The 20,019-nt window shown below is 34.3% G+C and overlaps 3 protein-coding genes across 6 annotated transcripts; 1 reads left to right on the forward strand and 2 right to left on the reverse strand.

Moving 5' to 3' along the window:
- Positions 1-534: 534 nt before the first annotated feature.
- LOC7469115 (transcription factor TGA7) lies at positions 535-5,773 on the forward strand. 2 transcript variants are annotated; one of them, XM_002306562.4, is made up of 9 exons: positions 535-924; positions 2,436-2,607; positions 2,701-2,772; positions 3,148-3,207; positions 3,302-3,379; positions 3,529-3,592; positions 4,155-4,426; positions 4,833-5,057; positions 5,325-5,773. In XM_002306562.4, the coding sequence occupies exons 2-9, from the start codon at positions 2,449-2,451 to the stop codon at positions 5,475-5,477; spliced, it is 1,083 nt and encodes a 360-aa protein (XP_002306598.1). In that variant the 5' UTR covers positions 535-924; positions 2,436-2,448; the 3' UTR covers positions 5,478-5,773. The 2 variants fall into 2 exon arrangements, with proteins under 2 accessions (XP_002306598.1, XP_052309146.1); XM_052453186.1 differs by lacking the exon at positions 535-924 and adding an exon at positions 1,754-1,775.
- A 121-nt stretch (positions 5,774-5,894) lies between these two features.
- On the reverse strand, positions 5,895-14,251 carry LOC7469116 (phosphopantothenate--cysteine ligase 2). Of its 3 annotated transcripts, XM_024601955.2 has the most exons (11): positions 13,976-14,251; positions 13,638-13,791; positions 13,446-13,569; positions 13,316-13,360; positions 13,077-13,162; positions 12,664-12,716; positions 12,471-12,530; positions 11,899-12,000; positions 11,600-11,719; positions 10,850-11,097; positions 5,895-6,185 (listed from the first exon to the last, which is right to left on the reverse strand). In XM_024601955.2, exons 2-10 carry the CDS (start codon positions 13,780-13,782, stop codon positions 10,858-10,860), a joined length of 975 nt encoding a protein of 324 aa, XP_024457723.2. In that variant the 5' UTR covers positions 13,783-13,791; positions 13,976-14,251; the 3' UTR covers positions 5,895-6,185; positions 10,850-10,857. The 3 variants fall into 3 exon arrangements, with proteins under 3 accessions (XP_024457723.2, XP_024457725.2, XP_024457722.2); XM_024601957.2 differs by lacking the exon at positions 5,895-6,185 and having other exon boundaries at positions 10,614-11,097; positions 13,446-13,518; positions 13,976-14,250; XM_024601954.2 differs by lacking the exon at positions 5,895-6,185 and having other exon boundaries at positions 10,614-11,097; positions 13,976-14,248.
- A 3,760-nt stretch (positions 14,252-18,011) lies between these two features.
- Positions 18,012-18,914, reverse strand: LOC127905392 (uncharacterized). Its single transcript, XM_052453407.1, has 3 exons — positions 18,803-18,914; positions 18,615-18,734; positions 18,012-18,530 (listed from the first exon to the last, which is right to left on the reverse strand). Exons 1-3 carry the CDS (start codon positions 18,803-18,805, stop codon positions 18,018-18,020), a joined length of 636 nt encoding a protein of 211 aa, XP_052309367.1. The 5' UTR covers positions 18,806-18,914; the 3' UTR covers positions 18,012-18,017.
- Between the last annotated feature and the right edge of the window lie 1,105 nt (positions 18,915-20,019).

Genomic DNA, 20,019 nt, shown 5'->3' on the forward strand with positions numbered 1-20,019 from the left:
TCACTTTGGATCAGCTTCCATACGATTTAATTCAAACCTCGAGCTAGACAAGGAGCTGAGTTGACATGTTCCAAGATCGAACTGCTTGATTGAATTTAATGATGTTGATAAAAAATATCTTCATACTCAATATTTTTTTTAAGTTAAAAAAAATAGTTTAACCCTCATCGGAGCATAGAGATATGTACTATTAAATGCTAAAGAGTATTCAACTGTATAGGTAAGGACTAAGCCCCAATTTGGTATTGTGTTACAAATAGAGGTTGAGTAAAATTTAAAAAAATTATTTTGTTTAAAATTAAATTTTTTTATTGTTTTAATGTGCTGATATGAAAGAAATATTATTTTAATATTTTTAAAATAATTATTAGCCCACTCTTAAATATCTTTTAAAAAAAAGGAATAAAAAAGAGAGAGGATGTGCGTACGTTAAAGTGACAAGGGGTATGGTGATGGTAACGGGTTGACTGTAGTAACGTTCAAAAAACAAAGAAAAAAGGAAATAAAAGGAAGAGTCTTTTTCAGTGATCATGAGATTAATTTTTTTTTATTCTGTTTTCTTTTGTGGACTTTAAGAGAGTGTCTCTTTTGGGTCTTGTTTACTTGCAAGGAATGGATGGTGGTGATGTTCATTCCTGATGCCAACTAGTATTAAAGACAGTGAGCCAGTGTTAAATTTTCTAGGTTTAATTTCTTGGACTTGCTGGAATACTTGAATTGCTTGAGAGATTTTTGTAGTAAGAGCTGAATTACATACACACAGAGCCCCCCAAAAGAAGAAGAAGCAGCAGCAGCAAACTTTGTCCGTTTATTAGTGTACTTTTTTTCCTTCAAGGGGGGGCTCTTCTTTTGGCTACTTGGGAAGTTGAGACTTTTGGCGTCGTTTTTGCAAATTCATGATCCATTGAAGCATGCTGTACAGAGGTAAGTGAAGGCTGATGACTTACTTTAATCAGTATTTTCTGGATCTTGGTTTTATTTACACTTGTGTCCGGATTAATTGGAAGGGAAGTTACGCAGTATAGGTGCGGATAAAAGCATGCTTTTCTGTGTTTAATGGTTGTTTCTGAGTTTGTGTGTTTAGGTTAGAGAAAGGGTCCTTTCTTTTGGATGGTCTCTTTATGTTTAAGCAATAGCATGTTTGCTTTATGCCATATATAAGAACATCTTGATCGATTAAGAGTGAGTCCAATTCACCATCGATTCTGTTTTTATTCCTTCTTGTTTAGCATAGTTTGTTTTGAGTGGTTGGATTTTTGTGGAAAAAGAATCATCCCTTGAAGCCTTGCTTCCAAAAAAAAAAAAAAAATTGAGATGGATTTAGGCCATAATGTTCATTGGCGTTACTGTTGGATGAAACCACATAGGTTTCTGGAGACAATAGCCACATAATTTATAGCTGATCATAGACCATTCGTTCAATCTTGCTGATACTATATTTATTATTAGTGCATAATCCATATTTCGAGATTTTGAAGAGAACAAGTCTTGAAGCATTTTGAAAAGATTTATTGTGATTTGAGGTGGACATGTGAAGCGAAATTTCCTCACGGAGTGGTCTTTGATTCGTTGTCAATCTGTAGAATGTCCTCACATGATGGAGAGGTTTCTAGAAACAAATATAAATGAAGAAACAGTAGGAAATGTTAACTAGCAAGTGAAGCTGCTTCCATCATACAGTTATTTTAAGCAAGACATGAGGGCACCGTTGCTGATTTAGCTCAATAAACCAGTTGGAATCTCTAACATGGGAGTGCTGTGGGAGAATCAATATTGTGCGTTACCCTTGAAAAGTTGTCTGTCTACTCTCTTTCCTGTTCCTACTTCCTCTGGCAAAGTAAATATGACATTGGTTCGTTTTTTCATGTCCACAACATAGGTTGCCTTGCTTACCCCTAATTTTTATATAGGTTGCCTTACTTACCCCTAATTTTTATATCTGTGTTGCTGATGCTGCCATTGTTGATGAGTCCAATACTTGGCAAATTTTTCAATGTGTTTACCTTCATGAATGAACAAGAATAGCTGAAGTTGCCATGTCAGTGCATGTGTCTGAGCCTTAAAGTTTAACCTTAGTGAGTGTTTGATCTCTTAGCTTTGTAAGTCTACATAGTCTGAATGACAATGCTTTACAAATTTTCTTTTGTATGTTTGTCTCCTGGATAGCACAACAATTCACGAAATTTGGGTAGGATTCTTTTGGAATCAGTTATCAGTAGATATCCTTTTGAGCTCTGTCCTTGGATGAGCATCATTTTGACCAGAATCTTATTTCCCTTTTTCCTTTCCATTCTATTGATGTTTTTGCTATGCATATTATTTCTTGTTTTGCTTAAGAATGACAAGTTCCATGTAATTTTATTACTACATTGATGTGATGCTGCAGCTGACTAAATGTGTCTGTTTGTTTTGCTTTGTTTTCCATTTTTTATTAGATTCTTTTAGAGCATGAGCTCTACGTCAACTCAAATTGCTGCCCTCAGAGGAATGGGCATTTATGAGCCCTTTAACCAGATTAGCTCATGGGCACACGCCTTCAGAGATGATGGTAGCCTAAACATTGGCCCATCCACAATTGTGCAGGTGGATGCTGGGCTAGACGACAAGGTAATGATGCATGATGTTTTCCTTCTAATTAATGAATGTCAGGGCTAACTATGCTTACCAGGCGGCCTGACTTTTCTGATTGACTTCCTCTAGAGTGAACATGTTTCACATGAATCAATGGAACCGTACAGAAGCGATCAAGAAGCACACAAACCTGCTGATAAGGTTATGAAACTCCTTTCCTCTCTCTCGATTAATCAAAAACATACAAGCTATTATTCTTAAATTTCTTATGAATTATACCAGCTTTGTGTGGAGAAAATGTGTAGCATGTGAATCCTTTGGGAAACTAGATGAAAAGATTGCTTCAAATAAAATCCACAAATGGGAATTTGTTGTTGGTACTATTCTCACATGAAGACTAGTAGTACACAAAATAATGAATTTGTGGATGTTTGAGCTTTTGAGAAGCATCCTTTCTTATTGAACTGGATTAAACTCAATGGGATTGGATGTTCCGTTTCTCTTTAGTGCAAAGATGAAAAATCAATGAATAGATGACTAACAGTGCACTTGAAATGTTCACAAATCTAACTGCAGATACAAAGACGATTGGCACAAAATCGTGAAGCAGCTCGCAAAAGTCGCTTGCGGAAGAAGGTAGAGTTTACTACATTCTTATACAAGTATATGGTGATGAAAGGTATTTTAACATTGTAGTGCAGAATATTTATATTTCAACATTGTTTCTTAGGCTTATGTTCAACAATTAGAATCCAGCCGAATGAAGTTGGCCCAGCTGGAGCAGGAACTTGAAAGAGCTAGGCACCAGGTGAGATAAAAACTCTATTCCATCTATTATGTTTCACTGTTTAACCAGATGCATTTCCCTATTTATCAGTCACTGATGAAAATACTAGTTAGGATTTCCTGGAACAACAAATTGTCTCTTCTAACAGCTCTGTGAATTCCTGACTGCAGGGTGCTTACTTAGGCAGTGCATCAAATTCTAGTCATTTAGGATTTTCAGGAACAGTAAATCCAGGTTTGTGATTCCATGAGCTAACTTGATGATATTTGTACGGCATGGCAAATCTTAGCAACCCTTGACACATAAAAGCATGATGAAGTAAACAGAAGACTATACCTTACGGACTTCTATGCAGAAACTGATCTTCCTTGAAGGTTTCTCTTTTAGAGATTTGTCTGAAAACATGGTGCCAGATGCCCCTCTTCATTTTTCGTTGCCAACTACAGATCGGAAAGTTGTTTATAAACTATCTGTTAAATGTTCTTTGTGTGTTAAGGCATTATAGGTCCCGTTGTCTCTTCTTTCCTGTTTTTATTGCAAAATACTGATGGATGCATGCTGCTAATAAACTAATCACTAAATGTCTCACCCACAATTTCCACATTTGTTTCATTCACTTGCCTCTGCAGACAATTTATATTTATTTAATATCTATTCAAGGAATCTCGGAACTTTGGCCTTGAATTGCCTAATTACCCCTTGAAACTATTTTGCATCTTTATCATGGTGATTGCATTTATTCTTTAATTCTTACATATGTGTTGTGATCAATATGGTTCTGATCATTATTTCACAGGAATTGCTGCATTTGAGATGGAATATGGACATTGGGTTGAAGAACAACATAAGCAAATCTCTGAACTTAGGAAAGCATTGCAAGCTCATATAACTGATATTGAGCTCCGAATACTTGTTGAGAATGGCTTGAACCACTATAACAATCTTTTCCGTATGAAAGCAGATGCTGCGAAGGCTGATGTATTCTATCTGATATCTGGCAAATGGAGAACGTCAGTAGAACGCTTCTTTCAGTGGATCGGAGGATTCCGCCCATCAGAACTTCTAAATGTAAGTCTTATTCCATATAATTTATTGCTTGAAGACTGATTAGGTATTGGTGGTCCCTGATGATGCTGGCCTCTCTATTCATGAACTTTTCATTTCATTTTTTACACAGGATACAAAGCTACCTTTATAGCATTATGTATCCTAAATATAGGATTGTGGGTCTTAATAGTAGCATATGGAGAAGTCACTGTCTATATATTTTGCTGTGATGGACTTCAGTATCAGCTTCTTCAAGAGACTGCATACCTTTGTCTACATTGTTCTAGCTAGCTACTCTTATCACTATTTGCCCGACATCTTTAGAATACATACATAAAAGCTTATTCCCTTTTTCTTTTGTGTTAATATTTCATTATTGTTATGTAGATTGTATTAATCAAACTTCTAAATCCCCCCCCCCCTGCAGGTTCTCATGTCACAACTTGAGCCTTTGACTGATCAACAACTCGCTGATGTCTGTAACCTTCGTCAATCATCTCAGCAAGCTGAAGATGCTCTAACTCAAGGAATTGATAAACTCCAGCAGACTCTGTCCCAAAGCATAGCAGTTGATGTAATGGGTGTTGGGGGTTATGGTCAGATGGCTGATGACATGGAGAAGTTAGAAGCTCTCGAGGGATTTGTGAACCAGGTAATAATTTCTTGGTGACATCTTGTTAGTTAATGTGCACTTGATATCTCTGAAAGCTGAATTAACTCATGTTTCATGAATTCCTTCCTCGTGTCATACATAGCTCACTTAACAATTTTGAACAATACAAAACCAAGTCATAATCATATATAATAAACAAATATTGCCGTTGGGAATGCTGAATGTTAGTATTAATTATGAGCACTCAACAATTTAACCCTTGATTCTTATCCGTATACTGGATCATGTTTCTCTTTTTAAAAACAGGCCGATCACCTTCGGCAACAAACTCTGCAGCATATGTCTCGGATATTAACAATGCGCCAAGCAGCTCGTGGTTTACTTGCATTAGGAGAGTACTTTCACCGTCTTCGTGCTCTCAGTTCTCTATGGGCCGCTTGTCCTCGTGAACCCACTTAGTCAACAGAGGTAGGATCCGAGAAAACCACTCATATCTAAGTTGATTTCCCTCAAGCACCTGTGCCTCTGCAGGGGAATGAGTTCTTGTGGCTTTTGTAATACGGACAAATATTTGATCCAGTTATATGTTTTTTCAAAGCAGTTATTCTTAAGTTTAAACGGTGTAAATATGAATCTTAATGATGCGTTCCTGAAGCAGCAACCTTACTTAATTAAGTTGATGCTCGGTACATGATGTATATATTGTTAAAAAGTGTTAGAAAGTTTCATTTGAAATGCAGGTCATGTTTGTACTACTTGGCTACCTCCCTGTTTAGGCATATGCGTGTTACTAGGACAATTCCTTGCCATTCTTTTTTTTCATTGCTAGGACAATCCTACCTTGGGACAATTCCTTGCCAGGACAATTCCTTGCCATTCTTAATTTGACGTATCTGTTAAGATTAATACGCTGCCCAATGGGCTAAGGTAGGATCATTATTGAGTTTCTTGCCCAAGTGCACATCTGATTAAAACACCCCAGACTGACAGTACACTCAAATCTATCTTGATATGGACAAAACTATTGTTCTTGGGTTTACCATAGTCAAATCTATTTAATCAGGCATCCCAGCTGATGAAGTGGCTGAAACTTCAAATGGATCTCGGGCTTCACAAGGCTGCTTTTGGATTTGAGTATTTGGGCTTGATTGTTAGACTTACATTTTTCTGCAAAACAAGTCTTTGTCTTACTTAAGGTGTGGAAGGTGCATTAAATGGTTATTCAAAAGGGGTCTCTTGGTCAGCTTTTAAGAGGCCAAAAGAATAAAACAATAAATAGTAATAGATTACGTGTTGTTTGATTTTTTTTTTTAACTTGACATTAATCAAAATAAAGTAATTTTAAACCAAAACATGTTCTTTTAGTAAAAAATGCATCATTTAAATGAAATAATATTATTTTAGAAAGTTTAGATTTAATTAGTTCATTAATCTTCTTTTTAATTTTATCTCTCAACTTTTGAATTTGTTCGATTAGATCTTTAATTAAATTCTGATTTTAAGAATTAATTTAATTTTACCTTGTAAAATTTTAAAAGAATCCTTCTATTTTAGCGTGTTTTTCAAATTAATTCTTGGTCTCAGATATTTTTAATTTCATCTTCAATTGGTTTTTAAACTTCTAATTTCTTCAATTTCACTTTTATTTTCAATAGAATTTGATCCTTGAATATGCACACTTTTTGCAGAGAGGTCATTGGTCTTGAATTTTTTTAATTTGACCCTTAATTGACCCATAAACTTTAATTTTCTTGCAATTGTTTCTCTGATTTTATCCTATTGAATTTGTAAAAACTAAATTTGGTCATCTAAAATTATAATATTCTCAATTAAACCCAAATTAGGCTTCCAAACTTAATATTTCACCCATTAAAAGTCCTTAATAAAATTAAGACATACAATCAAATTAGCCTTGATAAAATTAATTTGACCTATTAAAAATCTAATTAAGTCATTGCACTTAATTAATTCTTTGAATTTTTTCAAATTAATTATTAAACTTAATTAAACCTTTTAATTAGGCCTATAGTTAAATCAAATCAGCCTATTAAAAATCTAATTAAGTTTTTAAACTAATTTTTTATGCAAATTCATATGATATTCATTTAAGTTAACCTTGAATCTTCATTGTCTTTTAATCTTAGATTCTTTAGAGGTACAATTGGGTTTTCAATTTTGCACTTAAATCCCTCTCCATCATGTCTTTGCTAATCAAATTGAGAAGAAAAAAATCATTGATTGAAAGCAAAAAAAAAAAAAGAACTAGAGTTGACACCATTTTTTTATATATATAAAAAGGCATGTCATTTGTTTCTTGTTTCAATTTTGGTCCACTAATTCAATCTCTTGCAAATGACAAAATCAAATTCTTTTTTGTGAAATCCAACACGAACTTGCCGTTACGATGTTTTTCCAAGATTACGGTAACTATAAAAGAAAAAAAATAACAACCCTAAATCCTAATGAACAAAATATCAAATGATGAAATTGAAAAGAAAAAAAAAATGATAACAAAAAAAAATTCAAAACAAATCAACAACCCAAATCCTAATAAACATAAAGTCAAATGATGAAATTAAAAAGAAAAAAAAATTAATAACCAAGAAAATTACCACAACAAAAATAAAATGAAACATTAGTGTAGTCCAGATGAATACCTCACAAACCATAGTGATTACTAAGCTCTTTTAGTTTGTTTTAAAATTTTTAATTTAATTTAATGCTTTTGATATTTAAGTAAAAGACTTGTATTAAACTATGTTATGTTTTTCCCACTATGTCAACCACCTTGCTTAAATCATACTAATTAACAAAAACCCAAAAAATGTTACATAAGCACTGTAGACCAAGAAATAAAATATTGTGGATTGAAATAATGTTTTGGTTTTTTTTTTCCTTAACAAAAATTGATGGCCTTGTTGATGGGGTAATATGGTCTTTTTTACATGACTCATTAGTCATTATTTGATTGATTAGGGGAAGATTGATCTTTTATTATTTTTAGAGCATTTTTAAATGATTAAATTACTTTTAAAAGCAAGATTTTTAAAAATTGACGTCCAAGGATTTTTTTGGCATTTTACTTTTTCAATCACAATAAAATGATTAAATTATTCATACACGTAAAAATCCTTTGACTAGTATCCTTAATTTTATTGAAGGAAACTTTAGTAATTGAATAAATATAAATATTTTTAAAAAGAAATAATTGGTGCAAGCATTGCATGAGTTAGGACATGGATTGTTGTCGTGCCATTCGAGTAACATGTGTGGGGAGGTTCGATGGCCAAACAGTGGCTTTTGGGGTAGCGTTTGAATTGTCTAAGCGACCTCTCTATCCCTAAACAGCGTGTATGGTCAACAGATCATCAATTTAGAGTCATCAATCTCTTTTTTTCTTCTTTTTTTCTTCTTTCTTTCACCTCCTTGATTTACACGCTTGGCCTTTCAAAATCTCAAAGAAAACCTCTTATTGTTTTTTTTTCTTTAGGCCATGTTTGTTTCCCGGAATTCACTTTCCGGGAAACCACTTTCCAAACTTTCCTGTGTTTGTTTGCCATTAGAAAAGTTGGTCAACGGAAAACACTTTCCGGTCAACGGAAAACAATTTCCAGTCAAAGAAAAATTTGGTTTGGTTTCCAGGAAAATGTTTTCCCTTTTGGCTGTGTTTGTTTTCCGGAAAATGGTTTCAGGGAAACCACTTTCCAAACTTTCTTGTGTTTGTTTGCCATTAGAAAAGTTGGTCAACGGAAAACACTTTCCAGTCAAAGGAAAATTTGGCTTGGTTTTCAGGAAAGTGTTTTCCTGGAAAATTTGGGCGGAAAACACTTTCCGGAAGTTGTGAAAAATTTAGAAATGTCATTATTTGCTGATTATATCAAATTTGATCCTCAAACTTTTGATTGCTATATATAATTTGTTTTGAATATTTATTTTTCAATTCCATCTCTTAAAATTTAATTTTTATATTAATTTTGGTCCTTATTTTTATAATTGCTATTTTCTTTTTTCTTATCATTTTTTTATTGAAATTTTTTATCTATCAAATTTGGTCCTCATTTTTTTTTTTATTGTTACTTATTTTATTTGAAATAATTTATGAAATGTTTATTATTATTATTTTAATTTATTCACCTTTCATTTTTTTAATTTTTTAGATTTGATCTCTATTATTTTGATTATTATTTATTTTATTTGAGATAATTTATGAAATTATATTTTTTTTCAATTTCATTCTCATTCAACTTTTTACTTTGTAAGATTTGTTCCTCATTATTTTAATAAACTTGAGAAAAATAAAACATTAATAAGTTATTTTCCAGCTCATTTTCCATGACATAACCAAACACTGGAAAGTGTTTTCCAACTTATTTTCCATTACACTACCAAACATCAGAAAATACTTTCTCGGAATTCACTTTCCCCGGAATTCACTTTCCAAAAGAAAACTACTTTCCAGCAAACAAACGGGGCCTTAAATTTTATCCCTTTTCTTTTTTCTTTTTGTTTTATTTAAGATGATTTATAGAATTTGTTTTTCAATTCATCATCCATCAATTTTTTTTTATCTAAAAGATATGGTATCCATTATTTTGACTGTTATTTATTTTATTTTAGATGATTTTTAAATTATTATTTTTTTACAATTTCATCGTCCTTCAATTTTATATCCTTCTAGATTTTATCCTTAATCTTTTGACTATTAATTTCTTACTTTGATAAATTTTTTAAATTATTTTTTTTTGTTTTCATCCTTCAGTATTAAATTGATTGAGAATTTAGCTTTTTGATTGAGTTTAGAAATAAGATTTCATGAGTTGTAAGTTGATTTGCCCGAGTTTGATTGTTTGTTTTTCTTTTTTTAAGCTCATTTTCTTAGTTTTATCCTTTGTCATTTATTTAATTAGATATAGTGCTCTGCTATTTTTTTTATTTAATTTTGATAGGATTTTTCATTAATTTTAAAAATAATTCAGGTTATCTCACCTTTCAACACTAGATTGTTTAATAATTAAGCTTCATATTTTTATTTAATTTTCTTTCGATTGAGTTATCCCGATATTACAACCAGTTCATGGATTTTGCATGTTAATTCAGGTGGGCTCAAGTCTAGTTTTTTCGATAATTTTTGGATTGTGTATTTTTTTCTTTAATTTTATCCTTCAATATTTGGTTTGCTACAAATCAAGCTTTGATTTTATTTTTTTCTATTTTGCTCTCTATAGAGTTATTGCATTCTCATTTAATTTCTTTATTCATTATCAAATAAGATCCTTCAACATTTGATTTTATATATATATATATATATATATATATATATTTTAATTAAAAATTGATCTTCATGTCTTTTTTTCTATAAAGTTATCACAATCTTATACTCATGATCACAGGTTAACCTAGTTTAACTCGGGAGGGTTTCCATTATTTTTTTAAAATAATTTTTATTTTGATTATTTTTAGGGTGTTTATCTAGATGGACTCGAGTCAAATTTTTTTAATATTTTTTTATTGTAGTTTATTTATTTATTTATTTATTATCATTATATTTATCTTACTTTTATTATTAAATTAGCCAAGCTAATTAAACTCAGAGTGTTAATATTACTAGAGAGGCTTCAGCATTTATCTTTATTCCTTTCAAACAAGGTTTGGTTACATGATACAGTATTATTTTTAAGTCCCTTTTCACATCAACATCTGCTGTTGATTAACTTGGACAGAATTCAAATAAAAGAAAGAAAGGTACTTTGACAATGCCACCACGGTGAAGTCTTTTAGCATGTAAAACCTCAAAACGAGTGAGAAAAGTGTGTTGTGTATCTGTTGCCTACCTGAGAAGTCACAAATCAGAATCCTTAACATAAGCTGAATGCCTGCCCACAATTAGTTCGATGAGCGGTTCTTCCACATCAGAATCAGACTGCGTCTTGTCGCGGCATACAAGAATCTTTTCATTACCAGTGACGACTGTTACCTCCTCTTTGCGGGTCGAAAGTTCATTTGCAACAACCATATGCATCCTGTACTTTTTAAGAGCCATTTCAGCTTTCTCCAAAAGAATCTTCGAATCTGTCTCAAGCTGTTGAATCCAGTGGGGATCAAAATCAGGGCTAACTAGAAAATAAATCCCAGGTTGAAGCTTTTACTTAATAACAATAACAAGCAACATGTCAAGTTGTGATCACCTTTTCCTTTCAAGGTAGGGAGAAGGAGAGGTCACAATCAACAAAAGTCTTTCAACAGAATCATACAACACCTCTTTTCAAATTCAAATACTGCTAATATGAAGTTCTCTACTATGAAGGTACTATCTGATTGTCCAGAGAGACAAACATATCATCAGTCTTCCGTTAAGACACAGGAAATAATGAGGGACCACACTCCTACTTATCTTCCCTGTATATGTACTCAGTAAACTGAGAATAAGCAAAAACACAGAACCAGAAATTAAGTTTCTGTTTAAATATTGTGCAGTGGCTGTTCCAACTGCAGCTCGTCATCTAATAAACCTTTTTCAGCGATATGCTCTAACATTTTTGAATCCCCAAAAAGACATCAAGAAGGGTGGCACATCATCTAACCTTGAATGATATGCAGAAGGCCATGGGGGCCCATGCTTTCTTCAGCGCTGAGAGCATTTTTGGGACCTGCACCAGTCGCATGTCCAGAGGGCCAGATGCTGACTGGATCTTGTGCTCCGCCTGCAGATATAATCGTGCTAATTACAACCGAAAAACATACACGGGCATTTCATCTTCCAAATCAATTATGTATCAAGATCCCAGGAACAATTAGTTGCTATTAGATGAAATCCTGGGACTAAATGTTGTCAGAACTAATCAAGAGAGCATAACAAGTTTTAAATTTATTCAAGCATTACCATGCTCTTCCATGGAACATAAAAGTCAGACACAGCAGCAGCAAGATAATACACAGCATGTGATCCAAGATCCCTCATTGACATTGCTATGCTTCGTAATATCTGCCAATCATGCAAGACATTGATTCAGCACATGAAAGTAGAAAAGCTGTTGCACATATCTGTGTGTGCGGGAAAAAAAAAGCAGCTTGGACAGAAAGAATACAGATAACTAAACTTGTAAGGAAAAAAAAAAACATTAATTACTGAAATTCATAAATTAACATCCAAAACACTGAATGACTAATGAAGAATCCATGGCCTGATATGGAAATTGTTAGGAAAGACTGAACTTCTGCCAGGATGTTCAACTTACTAGCATCACAATTATAGCTATACTCATTGAACAGGCAACATTCATGAAAAGCATGCATTGCGCACAAAAGCATATGAAAGAACAGAAAATACGATTTCCATTATGAACAAACAAATGGATTTTTTACATGGACAAATGAAATCATAGGAAATTATTATGAAAGTTAGCACATTGGTTTGGAATCTGGAAAGAAATTTAAAAGCTGACTGAAACTAACCTGAAGATACTCAAATATGGTTGTAAATGGAATTTTTAACAGGTGACCTCCAGCTACAGCCTACAACAAACATGAAAGCCTGAATTGGTTCATTGTAATGGCAAGCTAAAATTTTGCCTTCAAACTACATGAAAAACAGGGTCAATTGAGTGAAATTTCAGAACACTGGATGTAAGTTATCAATAGTTCATACAGCATGATGATCACTAATGGCTCTCTTCACTGCTTCAGCATATGGTTGACGCACTGAAATATAAAGAAAAATAGTTACATAATTGGAACCCTCAATTGTGTATACAATTTGATTCATGACAGAATCAACAAGTTATCACTGATTATAGCTAATCTTCCAGGAGAAAAAATTTGGATCACGATAATTTGTGAAGAATTTACCACAAAACTCCTAACCACAGATGTTGGACAAATTACCCGAACCAAAACAAGGTTTGTAAGTGGAAAGAACGCCAGCCTATCGTAACAAATTAGGCCACACACTTAAGTCATGCCATAGAAGAATCATTTATGATCAAGTCCAATCCATCAAACTGAAGGATTTACATCAGCAGGTTAAATTTATATGCAGAAAAGAAGAAGAAGAAGAAGAACCTTGAATAGCAGAGTCATCAGAGCACTCAAAACATTCAAGTAATGAATCCTCAGGAAGAGATCGGCAATATGGCTGGAAGGTTCCCCTGCATAAGAAAGCCGTATACTATCCAAAATAAAACATGTTTTTGATATTTTCTTTTCTTTTCTCCTTCGAATCACTTCCCGACAACAATTAGTTGCAACAGAAAGGAGCAACAAAGATATAACTAATATTATATCAAGACAGAGAAATTTACCTCCTATATAAAAATATAACAGCATATCCAGCCTTGATAAAATATCTGCAAGAAAATCGTTCAAAACACACTCAATTGAGAACAGTCTAGAAGAGGGTTTCTCTATTTTATAAGTTCCAAAGTTGATTACTCAGTAGAAGTAGCTCCTCTATGGCCTGAACTGAAATTATCAATGTAACGCACGCAACATTGCTCCAACGGAACTGTGGTGCCACCAGATGTCACACACACAACCCCCGTAGGACTCCCTTTTCCTGCATTTACTTACTGATCAAAACAGCCAACACCTGATTAAACACCAGTAAATGAGTTAGTTTCTTGCCTGGTGGCGGAGAATTGAATTCAATGAAATCCTTCAATTTCTTGGCAATCCCATCACAGTCTTTTAGAGGAGGAGCTGAATCAAAAAATGATCCGATTTCAGCATCCAATGGAGTTTCTGATACTGAACCATTTCTAGAATCCATTCAAATTCACTGCGATAAAAGAGAAATCACCATTGTCGAGTTTAGAGAATTAGACATTAAATGGCAATGCCAACCAGCAAAACCAAAAACATGAAGGAAAAAAAAGTTATAACAAAACCCAAAATAGACGGAAAGATAGAGAAATTGATGTGTACAATAATAGAAAGGGTTCGTAGAGAAATTAAGAGCATACCCAGAAAACTTAAAAAAATGATAGAGAAAACTGTCAGGTCAGGTCAGCTCTGCTCTGCATTCTGAAGAGGAGTCGATTCTCAATTTATACTAGTAGTGGAAAGAGAATATCAGCTTGGCATATAATGTAAGCAACTATCGATGAATTATAAACATCACATAACTCATACGACTCATCTCATCAAAAAAAATATAAGTAATTCTCGTGAATTATAAACAACTTCATTAAATGATCATCAATATGATATTATAGATTATAGAGTGGAGATACATGTTCAGCCTTTTTTTAATTGTATGATCCTAAAAACAACCAATCTCCTCTTTTAGCTTCGTTATTATTTTAATTTATTATTATTATTAAAACACATTTTATTTAACTTTATTTTTTTTTATTTTTGATGTTTAATAAAATTTTATTTGCATAATTGGTTTTTTTACTATTAATTTATATAATTTTATATTATTTATTCTAAATATTTTTTTAAAAAAAATTAAAAACCCCACGACGGATTTATAAATGGAATATATCTGTCAATATTTTACAGAGAGTTGAAAAATATTTATTAGAAATGCCACAATCACCAACGCTTTTACAGACGGATATAGTCCATTGGTATTTTACAGAGAATTGAAAAATATTTACTAAAAATGCCACTATTACCGATGGAATAAATCCGTATTTATATTTCTAGCTGGATTTTTTTTGGCGCGCATTTTCAGTTTGTAAAACCATCGGTAATATTTTTTTTTCCCAACAGACTTAGTGACGGAATGTGGTATTACCGACGAAAGACATGCCGACGGACGCTTTCTGTTGGGGATTTAGTCGGTAAAAAAGTTATCGACGAAGTCTGAATCTCATACCGATAAATTGTGTCCGTCGGTAAAACTGTGAAATCTTGTAGTGCTTGATCTACACCTATCTTTTGATTTTTCCAGTTATGTCTTAATTAATTATCATTAATGATTTTTTATTTTATTTATTAACATATATAGTTCTTGATTTATTTAATTAAATGCGTGTATAAACTTTTTAATTTATACTTAATATTTTTTTATGTAAGAAAACAACTCGGGAAAGCTTGCATCAATTTTTTTCATTGAAAAGAAAATATCTAATTTGTGGTAGAGCGCGAGTAAAATAGCTAGTACTTTCTACGTGATGGGTCATAAATGAAATAATTCGAATCAATGATTTATTGCATAATACTTAGTTGCTTTAGTGTGTGTGTGTGTGTTTCCCCCCCCCCCCCCCCCTTAAACTAGTTAAACCCGGTGTTTCATCAAATTTGGGCACTGAGTCCAGAACCTCCATGAGCCGATATTTTAGACATACCTATGAAGTTTGACAATTACAAGACAGTAAAAATAGTTGAGGCAGGAAGCGTGATGGTAAAAGTAGGTGTGAAAAATGGATAAGAAAATTGAATTAGTAGTAACGTATACGGTTAGAGTTGAGAGAACATTAACTAGCAACGTGACAGATGATCAAGAAATCAGACTAGATTGAAATTTCATAAAAGAAAGTGGGTAGAAACCTATACCAGCGGCACTATTATCGTTGCATTCCAAATCAAAGAAGAAAGTCAATGAAATAGTAATAGTTAGCTAGCTCTAGTGATCAAGTACTGATTCCATGGCTGGCTCATGTGCAGGAAACGATGTCAATATCAAGGTTGATAAGATAGTTAAGTAGATGGGACAAATGATAGCAACTCCACATGATCCTTCAGGAGCACACCTCTTTTGCCTAAACCATGTCTTGATTGATTTAAAGTATGGATCCATTGATGAAGACACCACTTTTTGGACCATGGTTCAGATTTGGGGTTAGAGCCATTACTTCTCCAAGCTACTGTTTGTATTTCATCACTTATACAGGTTTAAGAATAGTACTACTTGATCTCCTTTTATCCCTCACTACTCAACTATCTTGAAAAAGAATGAATATACCCCATAGATTTTGATGGAACTAATTCGTAATAAAAGCTTGCATTAGGGATTGGTCAAAATCACCATCCATAACATTGCACGAAATAGTGAAGTGGACCTGTATTGTCTGTGTTGAAATACATTGTTGTGAGCCCGCTCTGTCTACAACTCCTTCCACATGCATGGGGTTTAATGGATATGGTGGCCTATAAAGATCACATTGATTGCTAGCTCCCAGGGAAAACTAAAGGCAAACGGGTTTTGAGCCCGACGTGAATCAAACACGCTACCATTGCGCCACGGATCCACTGGTGATATACACATTTGACAAATTATGAAGTTAAACCGCAGGCCGGTACACCTGCTTCCTGCCAAACCCAATTGTCACCGGGAGGAAGGAAAGAAAGACCCCTTTCTTTAAACCCCGTTCTAGTAGGAGAAGAAGAGAAACGTGTTATTTTGCATTCGTTATCATCCACTTGGTAGTCTTTCTTATCACCATGGTCGTCAATGATTATTGCCATAACTCTCACAAAGAGGGAGAATGTCGTTTCAGCCTCTTCTAGAAAACCCTTTTCTTGGCCCCTCTTCTTCCACGTTAGCTCTCTTCTTCTTTTCTTGGTTTCGATCTATGTGTTTCTTTCATGAAAATTGGTCTCTGCTAACTTCTGTTATTTTGGGTTTCTGATATTTAACTTGTTTGTATGTTTAGTTACTATTTTAAATGTTGAAAATGGATCTCTATCTGATAATCCATCCTAATTTCCAATCACGGGTTGGTGACTTTATGCATTAGTGTTACCAGTTGTTTCTTTGAGATTGGGGAAAAGTTACATTGCAGAATGATTGATTAATTGTTATTAAAGCTTTAAGCTTCATCCTTTTCAGCTTCTATGATTGAATAATTGTTTGAAAGGTACTCCTAGGACCAGGTTCTATGATTGAATAATGTATAGACCTGTTTATGAAGCAAGTTTTACAGATGAACACTAACTTGGAAAGTATCCATGAGTGTTTTCTGGGCTGGTAGGTTAATACCCTGATTCTAGCAATGAAGTTCAGTGGAATAGTGTACGTCAGAGGTTTGTAAAGGAGCAAAAGGGAAAGAGATGAAGAGGGCGAGAGAGAGAGAGAAAGATAAAATTTGTTAATTGATCATTCTTGCTTCGTTCTTGTGGATAATCGGTTACATATAGCATCAAATATGCCACCTAAGAGCAGCTAATAGTTCCCTATGCTGAAGCCAAGACATGACAGTTCTCTCAACATAATAAAAATAACAACTTAGTAAACGGTGCGTCTTACATGAGCAAACGGTGTGTTTTTGAGATAGCCCTACAATTTTTTCAACGGTAATATAATTCAAATGTCTTGATTCCTTCTTCCCTTGTTACTCATCTCCTCTTGGCAAGACCCGTAACAATTCTCCTCCCATCAAACACTACAAGATTTCACAGTTTTACCGACGGAAACATTCCGTCGGTGTGTGATTAGAAGTTCGTCGGTGATTTTTTTACCGACGTCATCACCGACGGATTACGTCCGTCGGCTTTACCTTCGTCGGTGATTCCCCATTCCGTCGCTATATCGGTCGGAAAAACAAAAAAACCATTTGCCGATGGTTTTACAGACGGAATTTGCGCGCCAAAAAAAAAAGATTCCCGCTTGAAATATACCGACGGATTTTTATTCCGTCGGTATATTGTGATTGACCGACGGAAAATAACCGTCGGTAAATATGTCGGTGAGTGTATGAAATACCGATAGCATATGTCCGTCTGTAAATTCGTCGGTAATTGTGGAAGCTACTGTTAGATGCCGATGGATTAATTCCGTCGGTAAGTCTGTCGGTGAGTGTTTAAAATACCGACCGAATTCATCCGTCGGTAAAATCCTTGGTAATAGTTTTTTTCTTAATTTGTTTTTAAAAAATTATTTAGGATATATAATATAAAACTATATAAATTAATTGTAATACAAACCAATTATGCAAATAAAATTTATATTAAACATAAAAAAAAAACAAAGTTAAATAATATTCATTACAAACTGAATATGTTTCAAGAAAAATATTAAATGAAGTTTTAAAGGTAAATAATGTTGATTACAAATTAATATAAAGATGATGGAGCTGGAGGAGGAGGAGGAGATCCTGGCGGAGGCTGGTGGTTATACGGCCAAAAAAGATTAGGCGCACATGTTCCGCTATTTGACAATTTCATAATCATTTCGTGGAGCTGTTCATAAGCCGCTTTTTGTTGTTCATGAGCCGCTTCATACTCCGCTTTTTGTTGTGCTTGAGACGCTTTGAGTTGCTCAGACTCTGCTCTTTGTTCCGCTTTGAGTTGTGTGTACTTCGCTTTTAGGTTATCGTATTTCTCGGTGAGTTGCTGCAAAGCCACGAACTCCTTAGATTGGAAGCTCGATATTGATTGGGAGCTCCCAACGGTTGAAACACTACGGGTCGACCGCAAGTTGTCGGCCGTAGTGTTGGAGAGCCCGTAAACCCGATTTTTATCGGGTCCACCTGACGAGCCAACCTCCATCCACAAATCCGGATCGAATTCCAGATGGGTCAAAGTATCGTCCCCGTATCTCTCCCTCAACCGATTATTATAGGTCTCCTGAAAATAAAAATAAAAAGTAATCATCATATTCAATACAATAAACATAATAACTTACAAAATAAAATGGTTGAACAAACATACCACGAAATGCTGAGCACGGTTATCAACGAACTGTTGCGCCCCCTTCTGGCGGTCTTGACTCCGCACGTGCGTCTCCACAAACAGCTCCATCGGGCTCGGCTCACGTCCAAGAGACGCAGCCTGTAATGAAAAAAGATATATTAACAACAACTGAATTTAACGATATATTTCATTTAAATTAATCTTACCATCCGTTTCGCATGTGCAGCAAACAGAACGGAGCCGCCAGTGTGCGTTGTCACCCCGCCATGAATTGGCCGATTCTGGTTGCCAGAACCGGACTGTGAGCGTTGTGTGAACCGCTCAGATGTCACGTGCTCAAGATAGTGCGGCCATATATCTTCCGGGATGTATATCGGTTTGAAATCCCTCCAAACCGCAACATCGTTCCAGCCTTGGAAACCCCTATCCCTCGCGGTTTTTTTTGCCTTTTTCTGTGCTTCATACCAAAAATCACGCAACCTACTTCACGCAACCAAAAATTACATTTCGAAACATAAATTTTTGTCTAAAAAAAACATGTATTGTTTTCGATCTTACCTAGTTGCCGCGTGATTTTCCCACACCCTCCTCACAACAGTGTTATGCTCAATGGCCCAGCAGAATTTGTGCTGTGTATAAATAAACAAGTTTAAATAAAAATAATACAATTATATTAATAAGTTGAAAATTATAAATTAATACCAACCTCAAACCTGTTAAACCATGCATTGATTTGAGGCATCCATTCAGGATGCTTGGATATCTGACTCCATTGAAACAATGGAATCTCCATCGACGATTTAAACGCCGATGATATTACTCGGGCGGCTTCAATGTTTGTGAACCTGAAAATAAATGAAATAAATTCAATAGTGATTACTTCATAAATTATGTTGTAATTTTTTTTTAAAAAAACTAAAACCTTAACAAACTTACATTGAAAGGTCGTCCTTCCACTGTGCCTCGTACTTGCGGGTAAATTGATTCCGCTGCGAAGGCACGCCGCCTCTGCGTTGTGAAGTACCGCTGGAAGAGGCAGCATCGGTTGACGGCGCAGGTGGTGTAGGTGCCTCTTCTTGAGAGGCACCTAAGGAAATATCATCATCGCTGCTAGACGAACTAGCTGCGACCGCACCTGAGCGACCAGCTCTGGTTTTCGTTCTACGCATCTACACAATTTGATACAAATAATTATATAGTTAAATTCAAATGTAAAAAAAAAAATTCGACAGCACCTCCCCTATACCGGATACTACCCAAATCCACAAACCTGCACATATTAACAATAGCCACAACCAATTTACCCAATCTATACTAATTATTCCAACATATTCAATTATTAATCCTAAGGTAAATTCAACATTAAGAATTACAATTCAAGTAATTATTCAATAATTATGTCAATACAACAAAACAATAAATA

This window comes from Populus trichocarpa, chromosome 5 (genome assembly GCF_000002775.5).
Source record: "Populus trichocarpa isolate Nisqually-1 chromosome 5, P.trichocarpa_v4.1, whole genome shotgun sequence".
NCBI lineage: Eukaryota > Viridiplantae > Streptophyta > Magnoliopsida > Malpighiales > Salicaceae > Populus > Populus trichocarpa.